General features: G+C 46.6%; 1 protein-coding gene across 3 annotated transcripts in view; it reads right to left on the bottom strand.

The window, feature by feature from the left end:
• dnajc17 (DnaJ (Hsp40) homolog, subfamily C, member 17) overlaps positions 1 to 17,652 on the bottom strand; it is a 197,509-nt gene that overhangs the window by 78,444 nt on the left and 101,413 nt on the right. For all 3 annotated transcript variants that reach the window (XR_005458622.1, XM_038783420.1, XM_038783410.1), the window contains exons 9-10: positions 15,320 to 15,400; positions 10,852 to 10,989 (exon numbers count right to left, since the gene is read on the bottom strand). Coding sequence is in view for 2 of the 3 variants with exons in the window: in XM_038783420.1 (XP_038639348.1) it covers positions 10,852 to 10,989; positions 15,320 to 15,400 (219 nt within the window). In the remaining variant the exon portion in view is untranslated. The remainder of the gene's footprint in view (positions 1 to 10,851; positions 10,990 to 15,319; positions 15,401 to 17,652) is intronic.

The raw sequence follows: 17,652 nt of genomic DNA, 5'->3' as shown, positions 1-17,652 counted from the left end.
ATCATGGCTCGGCACAACATTGAGGGCCGAAGGGCCTGTTCTGTGCTGTACTGTTCTATGTTCTATGTTCTAAATCAGGGTAGTAAGTGGCTGTAAATTGATATAGATGCAAATATTTGCACATTTATCTACTTCTTAATGTGAAACAGCACCGTGATCACCCATGACATATTTACCAGCATTGAGTTAATTTTGCTCCTCAAAACACACGGACCAACTAAAGAGTAACCCGATAGCAATCAACGGCAGAAACTTTACTGATTTTCCAATCCCTAGCCGAAAGACAGAGGCAGATTTCAGCACCCAAGGGTTATTCCGGTGAGACACCGACTAACCCAGCACATTGAACTCAGTCTTGCTGCTCTGTTCAGTATGACTTAAGTTCCATGCTAGACCTCTACACGCGCCCCACCTGTTTTTTGTTTCAGCAATACCACTGTTGTACAGATTCTTTAGCTGTTATTTGGGCAGCACGGTAGCACAAGTGGATAGCACTGTGGTTTCACAGCACCAGGGTCCCAGGTTCAATTCCCCGCTGGGTCACTGTCTGTGCGGAGTCTGCACGTTCTCCCCGTGTCTGCGTGGGTTTTCTCCGGGTGTTCCGGTTTCCTCCCACAGTCCAAAGATGTGCAGGTTAGGTGGATTGGCCATGCTAAATTGCCCTTAGTGTCCAAAAAGGTTAGGAGGGGTTATTGGGTGGAAGTGAGGGCTTAAGTGGGTTGGTGCAGACTCGATGGACCGAATGGCCTCCTTCTACACTGTATGTTCTATGTTCTAATTGTTTTGACATGGAATTGTTGGAGGAATGAGCATTTTGACCAGATAAGATTGTACTCCAAAGATGTTGTAAACTGTTTAATGCTAGTATGTAGGTATGGATGGTGCAGTGGGCTGCCTCAAAGTTGACAGCCAACCTGGCCAAGGAAGAATGCCTCATCAATTTGATGATATAGGGCTGGTTTCGCTCAGTGGGCTAGACAGCTGGTTTGTGACGCAGAACTAGGCCAGCAGCACAGGTTCAATTCCCGAACCAGCTGAGAATTCTGGATTCTCCCTCTGTACCCGAATGTCAGTGTTAATGTAAGCCTACTTGGGACAATAAAGATTATTTACATTTAATTTTAAGTAACATTAATTGTACCCTGATGGGCTGGTCAAGAAGGATCTGGTTAGGTGGAAGATATTTCTGTCCAAAAATTAAAGATTATTTTCATTTTTACTCTGCGATATTTCAGTTGATGGCAGTGGGGGACGGGATGGAGGGATGGTTGAAAAGACAAAAATGAGGACAAAGAGAAGGCTCTTATCCTGAGGAGATGCCTTAACTGGCTAATGAGGAACTGACACACTGTACCTAAATTAAAGACAGGTGGTGTCGCTTGTGACCTTCACGCTGCCTTGTGGCACTGCAAAGGGAACATTTTGCAGGAGGCTGTGATATGTCTTGATGAAAGCCAGAACATGTTGGTGTGAAATCTACAGATACAGCTGGTGCAGCACACAAACTTGAAAGCACTTTGAACATCTTCCAGATATGCTATTTTTGTTCTGCCTTGAAGCGATAAACATAGCAAATTTATTTCTGAAAGGAAAACAAGGAAATGCAGGGCAACCTTTCCTGATACACGAACAGAGGAAACACTGAGCCAGGGTGGGGCACAGGAAGGGAAGATGTACAGTCATCACCCACCCATCACTGCTGTCAAGATCCTTAAAGGGAAAATGTTCTTTGATTTTCCCTGTTCTGGGGCTGGGTTACTTACTGGAATATATAGTGGGTGCTTTAATGAAGACTGCAGAGACATGGTTCATTATGTTTTGGAATTATGAAACTTATTTGAGCGAGTTATGCTCTACTCCACGATTAATCCACCTGTACAAACCCATCCTGGATTATTCGAGTAAATACAGCCTAGTATCTCAGCTGTCTGAACACCAAACATTTGTATAATGTAACATGCATCAGTTTTAATTGTAAAATATAACTTATCTGAATATTTGTCGAGCTGCTGCATTGGCACATTGTGGGACTTGACTATTTATCGACGTGGTCATTTCCCATGCCAATCTATTCCCACGCTCCGAGTGACCACTGGCCCGACCCAACTTGGCCTGAACTGCCCGACCCAAAATCCAGCAAAATCTGAAATCTGGTACGCCCTCGATCCTGAGATTGCTAGTTTTGAAAGACTGTACCTGACAATGAAAGTTTAACTCCTGTGTCACAGAAGTGATTGATACCAATGAACCCAAAGAGGTATCTACAATAATAATAATCTTTATTATTGTCACAAATAGGCTTACATTAACACTGAAATGAAGTTACTGTGAAAAGCCCCTAGTCGCCTCCACGCCTGTTCAGGTACACTGAGGGAGAATTCAGAATGTCCAATTCACCTACCGAATCTCATTCTGTAACAAGTTCACAAAATCAAATAACATTACAGCAAAAAGAATTAGGTCATTGGCCCACCAGCGCTCAGATTCATTTTTCACTAATCTAGCCACATTCTGTTTAAAAGCTTACATAGCCTTCTGTCGGATATTCGGATGGAAATTTTCATCTTCAGTGCTTGGGTGGTGCAGTTAGAGTAGATTGCCCGCTTGTTATAGAACCCACCTGATTTTAATTTCCATTAACTCTTTAAGAATCCTCTGTGTGAAACTACTTCTAATTCTGGTGATGCCTGTAAATTTTTGCTCTCCAATTAACTGGGCTTCTCAACCAGTGAGAATATTTTCCCTGTTTATTTATTAATACAGCTCATAATTTTGGTGTTCTCTTTGCAATATATGCACTTTTTAAAGCTAGCTGATTTTTCTTGCATGGCTGGGAGTCTGGAGCATGTTCTAACAATAGAGTCTGGTGATGGGGATGTGCTGAGTAGTCGCACATCAGGCGGCTCTCCTCCAGAACACAGCAAAACAGGCACTTCTGGCTCAATTTAGCCCAGAAAATTGGACTCATTCATCCTCTCACCCACAAAAAGACAGAGAAGATGAAAAGTAAGCCAGGAAGTAGTAGCTCGAGAGGCTACAGGGAAGGCAGAAAAGGCAGAAAAGGGTAGAAGCAGCCAATGAGTGGGATGGAGGAGCCACGAGGCGAGGGGTCCCCCACCACCCCTGAGAGAGGGAGACCGGACGGCGGGCTGCCTAGCCGCCCCCATCTCGAGATGGTTGGAAAACATTCCTAACAAAGGAACTGACCGCAATGAAAGACGAGACCAAAATGGAGATCCAAATGGTGGTCAGGGTGGCGGTAACGGAGGCGCTGGGCGCCATGCAGACGGCGCTGATGAGGGATGGGAAGGAGGTTGGAGGCCCAGGGGAAAACGATCCAGACAAGAGCTTACCAGACAGTAACTTCATTGAAGCCTACTTGTGACAATAAGCGATTATTATTATTATTAGGAAAGACACAGAATAAGGATATAACAGGACATTGTGGCGGACCTGGCAATGCGCAGGGCCGAGTTCAACCATATGAAGTCAGCCCTGAACAAAAACAATGTTAAATTCAGGACGTTATTCCCAGTCAGGCTCTGGATGACATATCAGAATAAAAAACATTACTTTCCCACCCTGGCAGAGGCATTTCTGGCACAATTTAACCCATTTATATGAACGGACTGGACAATAGGTAAACGAGGCAGCGGTGAGGAGAACGTAGAGGGAAAAAGTGATGCACATGGACAAGCTTGCACGGGAGAGCACTACCTCGCAATGAGTAAGGGAACTAGCTCAAAGGAAGGAAGGGACGAGAGTAGCAGAGCGCGGGGGAGGGCGAGGAGGAGACAGAGAGGACGGCAAAGGACGGGGGTAGAAGGGAGTACGGGGTCAGAGCAACCCCGGGAGGGGGAGGAATCACCACACTAGTGGGGAAGGCTAGCGCTAGGAAGCATGAGAGAGGGGGGCCGCACTACATCTCCCAGAGTGATGGGGGGAGAAGTAGGGGGCAAATAGAAGGGGGGCCACAGGAGGAAGGGGGCGGGTGAGGGCAGTGGGAAAAATAGAGCGTGGAATCGAGACCACGGGGTTGAGAGAACATAGCGATATGGAAGGGAAGGGCTCTAGACTGGGGTCAGCAGGTCAGGTTCGTAAAGATGGAACAAGATGACACCGTAAGCAGCCACTTTGGAGGGTCCCTGAACAAAAGGAAACCCCGGAGTGCAGGGGCTCACCCACATGGCGTACACATAGTTGGTGGCCATGTTGGGTGGCCCCTGGACAAAGGGAAACCCCGAAGTGCAAGGGCCCAGCCTCATGGTGAGAAAGGTGACCAAAGCCATTTTGGATGGGTCCCCTAACAAAGGGAAACTCCGGACTGCGGACGCGCAGGTTAGGTGGATGTGCAGGTTAGGTGGATTGGCTATGCTAAATTGCCCTTAGTGTCCAAAAAGGTTGGGTTAGGTGGGGTTACAGGAATAGGGTGGAGGTGTGTCGATAGGTAGGGTGCTCTTTCCAAGGGTCGATGCAGACTCGATGGGCCGAATGGCCTCCTTCTGCACTGTAAATTCTATGATTCTATGATCCACAAGGTAAGTATGGTTGATCCTGCAGGAAGTGGGGGGAAACAGAAACCGCAACCAGGATAGTCACCTGGAACGATAGGGGACTTAACGGCCCATTGAAAAGATCCAGAGTCTTTGCTCACCTGAAAAATATGAAAGCCGACATAGTCTTGACACACCTGAGGGAGAAGGACCGACAGCGGGTAAGGAACAGCTGATGGGACAGGCCTATCATTCCTGCTACGGGAAGAGAGATAGGGGGTAGCAATTTTGATAAGCAAAAGGACGCTGTTCATGGCAACAAAGACAATAACGGACCAAGGGGAACAGTACATCATGGTCAACAGTATCCTAGATGGGGCACCGTAGTCCTGGTAAATGTGTACGTGCCCAACTGGAATGACACGGAATTTATAAAGAAGACCATGGCAGAAATCCCCGACATTGATACGGACTGACTGATCATGGTGGGGGGAGGGTGACTTTAGTTGTGTACAGGATCCACTGACGGACAGATCAAACCCCAGAACGGGGAAAACGGCCGGTATGGTTAGGGAACTGAGAACATTTGTGGAGCAGATGGAGGCAGTGAACTCATGATGGTTCCTGCACTCAGGTGAGAAGGAATTCTCAACACTCCTCAACAGTACACAAGGTCCACACCAACATCGACCTCTTTGAGTGGGGAAATCAGAGCTTCTAGAAATAGTCAGAGCGGAGTACTCCCCGATTGTAACCTCTGACCATGCTCCACATTACATGGATGTGAGGTTGGAGACGGGCCGTGCCCAATGCCCTATATGGACACGACCATCTTGACCAACAAGGTTTCCTGCCAGAAATCATCACAGGCCATAGGCAAGTACATTACGATCAATCGGAACGGGGACTTCTCACCCGTCCTGAAGGTTGTGATTAACGGAGAAATTATTGCCTACAAGGCTGATAGAGATAGGGAAGAGAGGGTGGCCAGGCAACAACTGATCAACTCCATACTGGAGGTCGACAGAAGATATTTCAAGACCACGAATGTAGAGCTTCTGGCAGAGAGGAAAAAGCTACAAATGGACTTTAACCTGCTATCCACCTGGAAGACAGTGTACCAACTCCGCCAGGCATGGGGGACCTTCTAGCTGTCTGCTGACTCCACAAGGGAAATAGCACAGGTGAAGGATAGCAGAGGCAGACTGGTAGCCGAACTAAAAAAGGTCAACAAAACTTTCGACGTCTTCTACCAGAGACTATACAACTCCGAGCCCCTCGACAGGGACTAGGGGATGAAACGGTTCCTTGATTAACTGGACATGCCAATCGTACGGGACAACAGACAGAGGGAGCTCTAAGCACAAACAGGACTGGGGAAGGTGCTGGGACCTGATGAGTTCCTGGCACACTTTTACAAAACATTTGCGCCAGCTCTCGCCCACACCTGCAGGAGATGTTAACTAGCAAGGGGCACCCTGCCACCAATGCTAACACAGGCCACCATATCGCGGATACCCCAAAAGACAAAGACCCAATGGAAAGCAGGTCATACAGACCCATTTCACTGCTCAGTGTGGACGCGAAAATACTCACAAACATCCTGACCAAGAGACTGGAGAACTGCTTACCAGTGATGATCACAGAGGACCAGACCGGCTTTGATAAGGGTAGCCATGATGTGGAGATGCTGGCGCTGGACTGGGTGAGTACACAGAAGTCTTACAACACCAGGTTAAAGTCCAACAGATTTGTTTCAAGTCACTAGCTTTCGGAGCACTACTCCTTCCTCAGGTGAATGAAGAGGTAGGTTCCAGAAACATGTAGGCAAAGTCAAAGATGCAAGACGATACTTTGCGAGTATTTGCTGGTAACTAAGTCTTTACAGATCCAGAGAGAGGGGTAACCCCAGGTTAAATAGGTGTGAATTGTCTCAAGCCAGGACAGTTGGTAGGATTTCGCAAGCCCAGGCCAGATGGTGGGCGTGAATGTAATGCGACATGAATCCAAGGTCCCGGTTGAGGCCATACTCATGTGTGCGGAACTTGGCTACAAGTTTCTACTCGGCGATTCTGCATTGTCGCGCGTCCTGAAGGCTGCTTTGGAGAACAGAGGCTGAATGCCCTTGACTTCTGAAGTGTTCCCCGACTGGAAGGGAACATTCCTGCCTGGCGATTATCGCGCAATGTCCGTTCAACCGGAGGCCTGGCCCTTCCAAACTTTTCAATATCTCTACTGAGCAGCCACAGCCGAGAGAGTGAGGGATAAGTGAAGGAACCAAACACTGGATGGGTGAGGATGGAGGAGTCCCGCTGCACAGAAACAACCCTCCAGGCCCTCGCCACGACAGCACTCCCATCCCCGCCAGCAAAAGACTCAACCAGCCCAGTGGTAGTAGCAACCCAAGAATCAGGAATCAGATGAGGCAGCACTTCGGTCTAACCGAAGTGTCCACCATGGCGCCAATCTGCGGCAACCTCAGGTTTCCACCAGCCATGCTAGACGCCACCTTTAAGAGATGGAGACAGGATGGGGGGGGGGGGCACTGACGGTTGGGGATTCAAGCCCTGTTCGAAGCCAACAACTGATAGAGCAGGGGTTGGGTGGGGTTCGCATAGGAGCCACCGGGACCCCAGAGAGCAGACAGAAACGAGGGAGGGTGGAAACAGGGGGGCAGAGACCGGAGGAAGCACCAAGGGGGAGGCCAGAGGGAGACCGACACGGGACAAGAGGGCCCAACACAAGGCCACGCACAAAAGAAAAGCAGGCAGACAACAGAATGCGAAGAGCAGAAAAGGGAGGGGAGGCCAGGCGGCAGGAAGAGGGAAGGGAGAAGGAGGGCACTGTCCACAGACAAACACAAAAAAAACACCCACAGTGAAGTGAAGAGCCTAGGATAAGACTCTGAAACAGCGAAGGAAGGGAAGTAGGTGGGGGAAGGGGGATGCTGAAAATAAACAACACGTAAACTAATCATCTCAATGTACCGTGTAAAAATGTAAAACTTTTTTATAAAATGTAAAAAAAAGTTTTAACGATTAACTTTCTTTTCTCTGTCGGGCAACTGCTCACTCTGTAGGGTTGTGGACTAAATCATTTTCAAGCCAATCAAAGGTAAATTGCGCATGGTGGATAGATTTGGTAGGTGACCAGATGTTGTAAATTGCTAGTTTTATAAAATGAAAACATTGTACCATGTAAAGTGTAGTTGTGAGCCTCTTACAGGGTACAGTGGATGGCTCACTACTGTAAATTTACTATCAGTTGATTTCATGGAGGTTAATTAAGAGGCTTTTTCTATAAGGTTGAACCTCATAGATGCGGTAAAGTACGCCACTACTGGGATACAATACAGATCAGCTGAATATGATACGTGTGTGTTACAGACAGGAGAGGGTCAGTTCAAACAGCACTGTCTCCTCGTACCACATGCCCATAAACAGAAGGTGTTTTAAGTTAGATTTTTTTAAAAGAAGAAGCAGTGAATTTTTTTCCCAATCCCTTGCTTTTTTGTGATCCAATTTTGGGCAGTACGGTGGCACAGTGGTTAGCACTGCTGCCCCTGAGCACTAGAGACCCGGTTTAACTTACGGCCTCGGGTGACTGTCGGTGGGGAGTTTGCACTTTCTCCCCGTGTCGGTGTGGGTTTCCTCCGAGTACTCTGGTTTCTTCCCACAGTCCAAAGATGTGCAGGTTAGGTGGATTGGCCATGCTAAATTGCCCCTTAATGTCCAAAGGGTTTGTTGAGGTTAATGAGTTATGGAGACAGAGTGGGGCTATGTTGGGTGCTCTTCCCAAGGGTCAGTGCAGACTCGATGGGGTGAATGGCCTTCTTCTGCACTACAGGAATTCTGGATCCTGTCAATTTTACTAATAATCCCACAGCAAACAAGGATTAACTCGGAAAGTTAGTTTATTTTCACACATTCAATTCCCGCAAAAAAGAGTGTTTACAACTTCCCACTCCACATTCACACAATAAAAGGAGGGACAGAGAAAAGGAGGTTTTATAGTTCAAGGACCAAACAGAAAATTAATATTGGTTCACATGAGTTCCAAAGTCAGAGTTCAATGAGAAATTATTTCATGTGGGCATTCAATGGTGGGTTGGCTGGGGGCAGGAGTTGTGTGATTTCCTTTGTCAGGTGACGTTGATATCATAAGATGTGACTAGGTACACAGAGATGGAGTCAGTTCTGCACGTGGTGATGCTAGTAGAGTTAGATGAGCCAATGGTTCAACCTGGTCCATTGGTTGTTAAATAGCAGACTGGCTGCACAGTTTAGAAAAGTAATATTCGACTGCTCAAAAGTCTTGAGTCCAGGGTCATGTGACCATTCTTCTCCATAGTGCCTTCAATATAGGATGCTTATTCAGCTTCTGCAATTTGACTTTGTTTTCAAGGGTGATAATATCTCAGCCTTTAAGGTTTTACTGGGGTGCCATTTATGTTGAGAGCCTAGTGTTTAGAAAAGCATTGTTTTATCAGACCCAGGTTGGTTTACCAAATGCCTGTAGCCATTCCTGGAGGAACCCAACATATACACTGATACGCACATTCTTGTGCACAGAACTACCCAGAGAGCTCACTGACCTTCAAAGTAAGGAAGACCATCTCAGTAATAACATTGCTCAGCTTGTCAGCTCCAATCATGTGTTTAAGTCCTGGGGTGGGGTTGGAATGAACACTCCACTGACGATGCATTACCATCAACAGCCAGCCTGATGGCTTTTTTCTTGGAACATTTTGAACATTTCAGAAGGCAAAATCCCGCATAAGACATTATTGTACAAAATTAAAGTGCATGGGATTGGGGGAAGTGTATTAAGATGGATAGAAAACTGGTTGGCAGAGAGGAAACAAAGAGTAGGAATTAATGGGTCCTTTTCAAATTGGCAGGCAGTAAGTAGTGGGGTGCCACAGGGATCGGTCCTGGGACCCCATATATTCACAATATATATTAATGATTTGGATGAGGGAACAAAATGTAACATATCAAAGTTTGCATATGAGACCAAGTTGGGTGGGAGGGTGAACTGTGACGAGGCTGCAGGAATCCTACAGCATGATCTGGACAGGTTGGGTGAGTGGGCAAATCAATGGCAGATGCAGTATAATTTGGATAAGTGAGAGGTTATTCATTTTGGAAGCAAAAACAGGAAGGCAGATTACTACCTGAATGGTTATAAATTGGAAGAGGGGAGTGTGCAGCGGGACCTGGGTGTCCTTGTGCACCAGTTGCTGAAGGTAAGCATGCAGGTGCAGCAGGCGGTAAAGCAGGCAAATGGTATGTTGGCCTTCAGTACAAGAGGTTTCAAGTACAGAAGGAGGAACGTGTTGCTACAATTGTACAGGGCCTTGGTGAGGCCACACCTAGAATATTGTGTGCAGTTTTGGTCTCCTTCTCTGAGAAAGGATGTTCTTGCTCTCGAGGGAGTGCAGCAAAGGTTTACCAGACTGATTCCAGGGATGGCAGGACTGTCATAGGAGGAGAAATTGACTAGGTTGGGATTGTTCTCGCTGGAGTTCAGAAGAATGAGGGGGGATCTCATAGAGACTTATAAAATTCTAACAGGACTAGACAGGAATATGCAAGGAAGATGTCATCAATGATGGGTGTGTCCAGAACCAGGGGTCACAGTCTGCGGATTCAGGGTAAACCATTTCGGACAGATATAAGGAGACATTTCTTCACCCAAAGAGTGGTGAGCCTGTGGAATTCATTACCACAGGAAGTAGTTGATGCAAAAACATTGAATATATTCAAGAGGCGGCTGGATATAGCACTTGGGGAGAATGGCAAAGAAGGCTATGGGGAGAAAGCAGGATTAGGCTATTGAGTTGGATGATCAGTCATGATCGTGATAAATGGCGGAGCAGGTTCGAAGGGCCAAAAGGCCTCCTCCTGCTCCTATCTTCTATGTATCTAAATCATAAAGGAGGCCTGTCTAAAATGGCTATGGATTCCATTTTTAAATGATGTCTCTAATTTGAATACATTGATCAGGTTTATAGCATAGCTGAAGCTACTGACTGAAGTGTTTGCAGCCTGTGCACTTCACAGACATTTAGATTTTTACCCAACATTTTTCAAGCAAAAGAAAATAGTCCAATTTTCTTTTCTCCTCTCCTGAAGGCACTAGGTGCTGCTGAGATCTAGTTCCATGCTGCTCCTCTTCCTCAAATACCTCACCTAATTGACCATTTTCCATCTGAGTTAACAACCAAATGTCACAGTAATTCTACTAATGTGGGTCATACAGCCAAGATCATTACTGTCCCCATCCAATTTCTGCACATACACAACATCTGCCAGATATAAAAGGTCAGACTTGGATGTCTCTGACATTATCCTACCTGGAACAGGCTAGGTGTTCCCGACTCCAAAGATGAGGATGCAGCGTTGCTTGTGGTGTTTGGAGGGGGTGGTCCTTCCAGCCAGGAGATCTTCAGGGGGTTACTGGTTAGACCCATTTCATTCTTAAATGCAAGTTCCTGTTTAAGACGAAGAGCGGGTTGGTTAATGTTGATGATTTTTTGGAGCTGATAGCATTTGACCATTTCTCCTAAATAAGCCTGCAATAAGGGCGCTGCAATCTCTGATCGTCTTCCATCAAGGGGCCTCCACTTTATGCTGTATCTGTTCCTAACCCCAAATTCCACCCTAGGTCATAAATCAACCATGGCTCACAATGAACAAGTGTGACAGGCTCAGGTTTCCACCAGAGAGATTACTTTCTTCCTCCCCAATGAGGCAGAGGTGACATTTGCAGGACATTGCTTAACATGAGGCTGGCAACTCAGCCAAGTTTTGTAAATTGTTAAATTGACCCTACCGTCCCCTTCTGTTTTGTATTTGCTCCATTGGGGAGATTGCAGAGGACAAAATATTCACTCACTTGATCGAAGAACAAAATCATTCCATCCTTGATCTTATGATTTTAAAATAAAATAGCATCATAGCAAAAATAGGTTTCACAAAATCTAAAACAGGGTCTCTCCCTGGTAGCTTGTTTGGTAAGTGTGCAGACTAGGATTCAGTATGTGCTCATTAACCTGATCTGTCATGTTCATGAAAGCAAAGTGCAGGTGTTGGCAAGGTAAGTCTTGGCAGTGATGTCACCCACAGGCAAATAGCTGGTTGACACTTGTTGTTTCGAAACACACATGAAAGACACACATGGAAGTTATCATTGGGATGAGTTGCAAAAGGATTATTTAGAACTGTAACCGAGCAAGAGTCAGTGCATTTAGAACAAATTGGGAGGTGTGGGAGGACCTGAGAGAGTCTCCTCACCATTTAATTTAGCGCAGGGGTATCCAACCAATTGCCTATGAGGTCATGCAAACTGGTCCTGTACCCAAAGTTCCAGACATGTCAGTCTTAGATGTTTTGAATATATTTGATACGCAACTTTGTGCAGCTTGAATTTTATGTGTGCGGAAGTTTACAAAGGAGGTTTTGAAAGGGTTATTTATAGTGCTAAAATCTAATCAGTGGATCAGAGCATAAGTAGCAGCTTGTGATATTAGAGAATTATTGGGGCTAGGTAATTAATTAATGGGAATGCAGTTTACAGGTGGAATTTTCCCTGCAGGGCCAGGAAGGGAAATCATGAGCCTTCACACTTCTCCTGTTTCCGGACCCCTGTCACTTCAGTTAACCACTCACCAATAATGTGTCTGGTATTTTGCTTCAGGAGTGTGTGCATGTGCCACAAACTTTTTGCACTCTACAAACCAATTGTCAGGCAAAGAGGAACCAGTACCACTGACCCGAGCGAGGAGAGGCCATCACTGATCCAGCCATGGGTGGTGGACTGGTTTATGAAGAGTCCTTTACTGTTGAGCACTTGCTTGCACTATTACATCGCACACAATTCTGACCGTCTCTTCCAGCTGCAGGCTCAGAAATTCATAATTTCATCAATTTTCCTCTGACAGATGCTTCTAATATATTAAGACAATCTCGGCAAAGTGACATGAGTAAACTTGTGCAAAATGACATCTTGCAATGGAGCCATCAATAACTATTCTGTTAAAGATGATTATGCTTTCTCCTTTTACTAATCAGGAGAACTATCTCGGATAAAGCATTACTCAGCAGTAAAAATTAGTCATTATGGGCTTGTTTAGGGAATTATATAGATATAGATACAGTTTAACATTATTTAAGTTTAATACATAAATGGTCTTTTTAACTCATTTTATTACATTTAGAAACTGATCTTATCTACAGGAGCATTATGATAATGTCAGACTAGAATGATGTCTACAATACGCCTTAAAACAATTAAATTCTGGATATCTAAATGGCTATTCGTTATATTTGTTTGAAAACAATCAAAACACAAAGTAGGCTTTTCAGACTAAAACACGGGGGTGAGCTATTGTGGTTAGGAAGGATCAGGACCACATCTTTGATGAAGGAGGAGGGGTCAGGAAGGGCCAGGGGCCATGGACACCAAGAACTCAAGGTACGAGAGGTCAGGAGGGGAAGGTCTAAGGGCAATGATATGACGTTATTTTATATCCTCTAGCCCGCCCCTCAGCACCATGGAGAGGGAAATAGCAGGCTGACTGAAGACCTGCATCTCACTAGGCTCTGATATAGTCATCCTATTGGCAGTCACTTGATCTGAAGTATTTCCAGTGTGCACTGACGAAAACACTACCTATTCATTCTTACTATATTTGCACCCCCTCCTTTCCCAAGAGCACCAACTGGTTTCAGTTGAGCTACTTGGCACCACTAATTTTCTGGCAACATGAACATAAAAATTTGAATTGTAGGCCATTCAGCCCCTCGAGCCTGCTCCACCATTTGATAAGATTATACCTGTTGTGATGGTGACCTCAACTATCCTTTCCTGTTTAATTCATATACCCATTGATTCCCTTGTTAGTCCAGCATCGATCTAACTTGGCCTTAAAACATTCAATGACCGTGCCTCCGCTGCTTTGGGGGAAAGAGAATTCCACATACTAATGAACCTCAGAGAATATAAATTCTCATAATCTCCATCTTAAGTAGAAGAACCCGTTATTTTTAAACCGTGTCCCCTAATTCTTAGTCTCTCACCTAAGGAGAATCATCCTCCCATCATCCATTCTGTCAAGTCCCCTCCAGATCTTATAAATTTTGATAAGACAATCTCTGATTCTTCTACACTGTAAATCATCGAGGCCCAACCTATCCTCAGAAGATAACCTCTTCATCCCAGGAATCAGTCAAGTGAACCTCTCTGAACAGTTTCAAATGCAATTAACCCCTTTCTTAAGTAAGGAGACCAAAACTGTACGAAGTACTCCAAATGAGGTCTCACCAACTGTATAACTGTAACAAAACTTCACTTTTTGGAACTTTTCAACATTGTACTGAGTGCTTAATACCAGTTAAGTCTTAGCACAGCTTGTGGGGGTTGGGCGCTAAGCCTATTATCTTTTTGCCTGTATGACACAGCTATCTGACCGAGGTCTCTGGTGAGTGTGGAGAATGGGGATGTTGCAGCGGAGGCACACAAGCACAGCTATCTGACCGAGGTCTCTGGTGAGTGTGGAGAATGGGGGTGTTGCAGCGGAGGCACACAAGCACAGCTATCTGACCGAGGTCTCTGGTGAGTGTGGAGAATGGGGAGGTTGAAGCGGAGGCACACAAGCACAGCTATCTGACTGAGGTCTCTGGTGAGTGTGGAGAATGGGGATGTTGCAGCGGAGGCACACAAGCACAGCTATCTGACTGAGGTCTCTGGTGAGTGTGGAGAATGGGGAGGTTGAAGCGGAGGCACACAAGCACAGCTATCTGACCGAGGTCTCTGGTGAGTGTGGAGAATGGGGAAGTTGCAGCGGAGGCACACAAGCACAGCTATCTGACTGAGGTCTCTGGTGAGTGTGGAGAATGGGGATGTTGCAGCGGAGGCACACGAGCACAGCTATCTGACTGAGGTCTCTGGTGAGTGTGGAGAATGGGGAAGTTGCAGCGGAGGCACACAAGCACAGCTATCTGACTGAGGTCTCTGGTGAGTGTGGAGAATGGGGAGGTTGAAGCGGAGGCACACAAGCACAGCTATCTGACCGAGGTCTCTGGTGAGTGTGGAGAATGGGGAGGTTGAAGCGGAGGCACACAAGCACAGCTATCTGACTGAGGTCTCTGGTGAGTGTGGAGAATGGGGAAGTTGCAGCGGAGGCACACAAGCACAGCTATCTGACTGAGGTCTCTGGTGAGTGTGGAGAATGGGGATGCAGCGGAGGCACACAAGCACAGCTATCTGACTGAGGTCTCTGGTGAGTGTGGAGAATGGGGATGTTGCAGCGGAGGCACACAAGCACAGCTATCTGACCGAGGTCTCTGGTGAGTGTGGAGAATGGGGATGCAGCGGAGGCACACAAGCACAGCTATCTGACTGAGGTCTCTGGTGAGTGTGGAGAATGGGGATGTTGCAGCGGAGGCACACAAGCACAGCTATCTGACCGAGGTCTCTGGTGAGTGTGGAGAATGGGGATGCAGCGGAGGCACACAAGCACAGCTATCTGACTGAGGTCTCTGGTGAGTGTGGAGAATGGGGATGTTGCAGCGGAGGCACACAAGCACAGCTATCTGACCGAGGTCTCTGGTGAGTGTGGAGAATGGGGATGCAGCGGAGGCACACAAGCACAGCTATCTGACTGAGGTCTCTGGTGAGTGTGGAGAATGGGGATGTTGCAGCGGAGGCACACAAGCACAGCTATCTGACTGAGGTCTCTGGTGAGTGTGGAGAATGGGGAAGTTGCAGCGGAGCCACACATATTCCTTTCATGTGGGAAAGAAGAGAGGTGCAATACTCACGGCGGTCTTGGCTGAGGAGAATTCCACAATAGCGGTGCCTTTCTTTTTACTGGATATGAGCAAGTTCAAAACTTCGCCATACTGCAGGAAGAAATATCCCTTGATCAGTGTACGACACACCAGCTCTGCCCGCGCCCTCTACCAGTACTGGATGTTAAAGCTTTTGATGAACGGTACACATCTTTAAGTTACTTTCAAGCAGCATAAACCTCAATGCAAGGAAAAAATGCAGGGAGGCAAACAGTTAAACTGAACACCTATTCAAGCAAAGGTAAATGTCTGAAGATTGAGTTGTCAATTATTTTTAAATTTTAAAGTTAAGATTTGAAGTCATTGCTACTCCATATTTCCCTACACTTAGTGCCTTCTTCCTGCTTGCATTGGTGTCATAACCTTGCTCTTGTGCTCACCTGGGGTGGGGGTGGAAGGGGGAGGGCAAAGAACGAGAGGGAGTGAAAAATGGTAAGAAAAACAGAAAAAGATTTTTTAAAAATAAACACAAGTTAAAATATTATATTATTCTTTCCATGAAGTTATAATCAGCATTGAATTTGCTTCCCCCACAGGAAACCATTAGTGCCAGGGTGGTATCTGACTGTGGAACGTGTCGGGCAGAAAGGGAAAGGGATGTTTAGCATGATGGAGGAGAGGGATTGTTTGGTGAATTCTGTCATTTGATGAATTAGTTTTTGTGCTCTCTAAGCACTAAACCTCTGCTCATTATTGTTCCCCTCGGAATTCTTGACCTGAGAATGCAAACCGCATCTTGCTAAAATCAATGTACACACGAAAGATTAAGCGTGGGAGAAGAATAATTTTGTTGTTACCTAGAGACTGATAAATGTGGGTTTAGAAGGTGAATTGAAAGCAGGGCCTTTGCAATTCTGTAATAGCTGAAAGGCTTTAAACGTAATCCATTGGTTCACTTAGGTTACTATTATTACATCTCATTTATGTTGCTGGAGATGGGATCCTCTGTTACCCATCATAGTTTCCAAACTAGATCTCAGGTGCCCAACAGTCTCTCAACTGTCATCAGATTTCAGCATATTTTTATGTTTGCCAACATAGACATGGGGCGGGATTCTGCAACCCCGCGCCGGGTGGGAGAATCGCCGCTGCGCCGTGCCGCCAGGAAGCGATTCTACCACCCCTGTGAAAACGGCAGTGCGCGAACGTCGCCGGGCTGCACGGAGAATCACCGCAAATGGCTATAGCGGCGATCCTCTGGTGGCACTGCGATTCTCCAGCCCAGATGGGCCGAGCGGCCGTCCGAAAAAATCCGAGTCCCACCGGCGCCGTTCTAACATGCTCTGGGCAGGCGGGACGTCTGGGTTGAAGGGTCCGGTGGCAGCCTGTACTCCCGTTTTGGCGCCGGTGCCGGCCGTCTGGCCCGGACCAGAGAATCGCGGCCATGGTATGTCGACAAGTTGAGTGAGGGGAAAATGCATGGCAGATGCATATAATGTGGATAAATGTGAGGTTACTCACTTTGGCAGCATAAACAGAAAGGCAGATTATTATCTGAATGGCTATAAATTAAGAGATGGAAATATGCAATGAGACTTGGGAATCCTCGTATATCCGTTATTGAAAGTAAGCATGCAGGACTTCCAGTGGCAACGAAGGAGTGAAAGGTCGCACATTTGGCAGCTCCTGCTCTTGATGGTCTTTTTGTGGCTTTTAAGCCGGATTTCCACAGGCATTTTACAAAATAAAGGTGTAAAAGCAAGAAGAGAAGGAGGTGACCCCTAGTTTATGGAGCTGCACTCAGGGAAAAATCGAAAAAGGAGGAACCAAAAGTTGGTTGGAAGTGAGGACCAGAGTTTGAGGGAGGCAATGGCAGGGATGCATTTGACCTCGCCAGCTGTGGTCGACAGACCAGTTGGTGAGCTCCTTGACCACAAAGTTCACAGGGAGTGTACAGAGGACCTGGCCCGGGCGGGGCATGGGCCAAGGGCTGGCCGCGGCAAGGTCATGGCTGATCGACAGGGGAGGGGGATAGAGTCCCCCCTGACCAGGTTGGTCACGTGGAAAGTATGTGGGCTGAATGGGCCGGTCAAAAGGGCCTGTGTGTTCGCACACTTGAGGCAGCTGAAGGCGGATGTGTTCATGTTGCAAGAGATGCATTTGAACCAAGTTAGACTGCAGAAGGGATGGGTCCGGCAGGTTTTTCATTCGGGACTGGACTTTAAAACAAGTGGGGTGGCAATTCTGGTTAACAAAAAGGTGGCATTCGAGGTGGGAAAGATAGAGGCAAACCCGGGGGGGGTAGATTTATTATGGTTAGTGGGAAGCTGGAGGGATGGGGTGATGTCGCGTTTGTCAGGAGG

Source organism: Scyliorhinus canicula, chromosome 2, assembly GCF_902713615.1.
Source record: "Scyliorhinus canicula chromosome 2, sScyCan1.1, whole genome shotgun sequence".
NCBI classification, from domain to species: Eukaryota; Metazoa; Chordata; class Chondrichthyes; order Carcharhiniformes; family Scyliorhinidae; genus Scyliorhinus; species Scyliorhinus canicula.
Note: the sequence above shows the minus strand (reverse complement) of the source record. Positions and strands in the feature narration are given on the sequence as shown.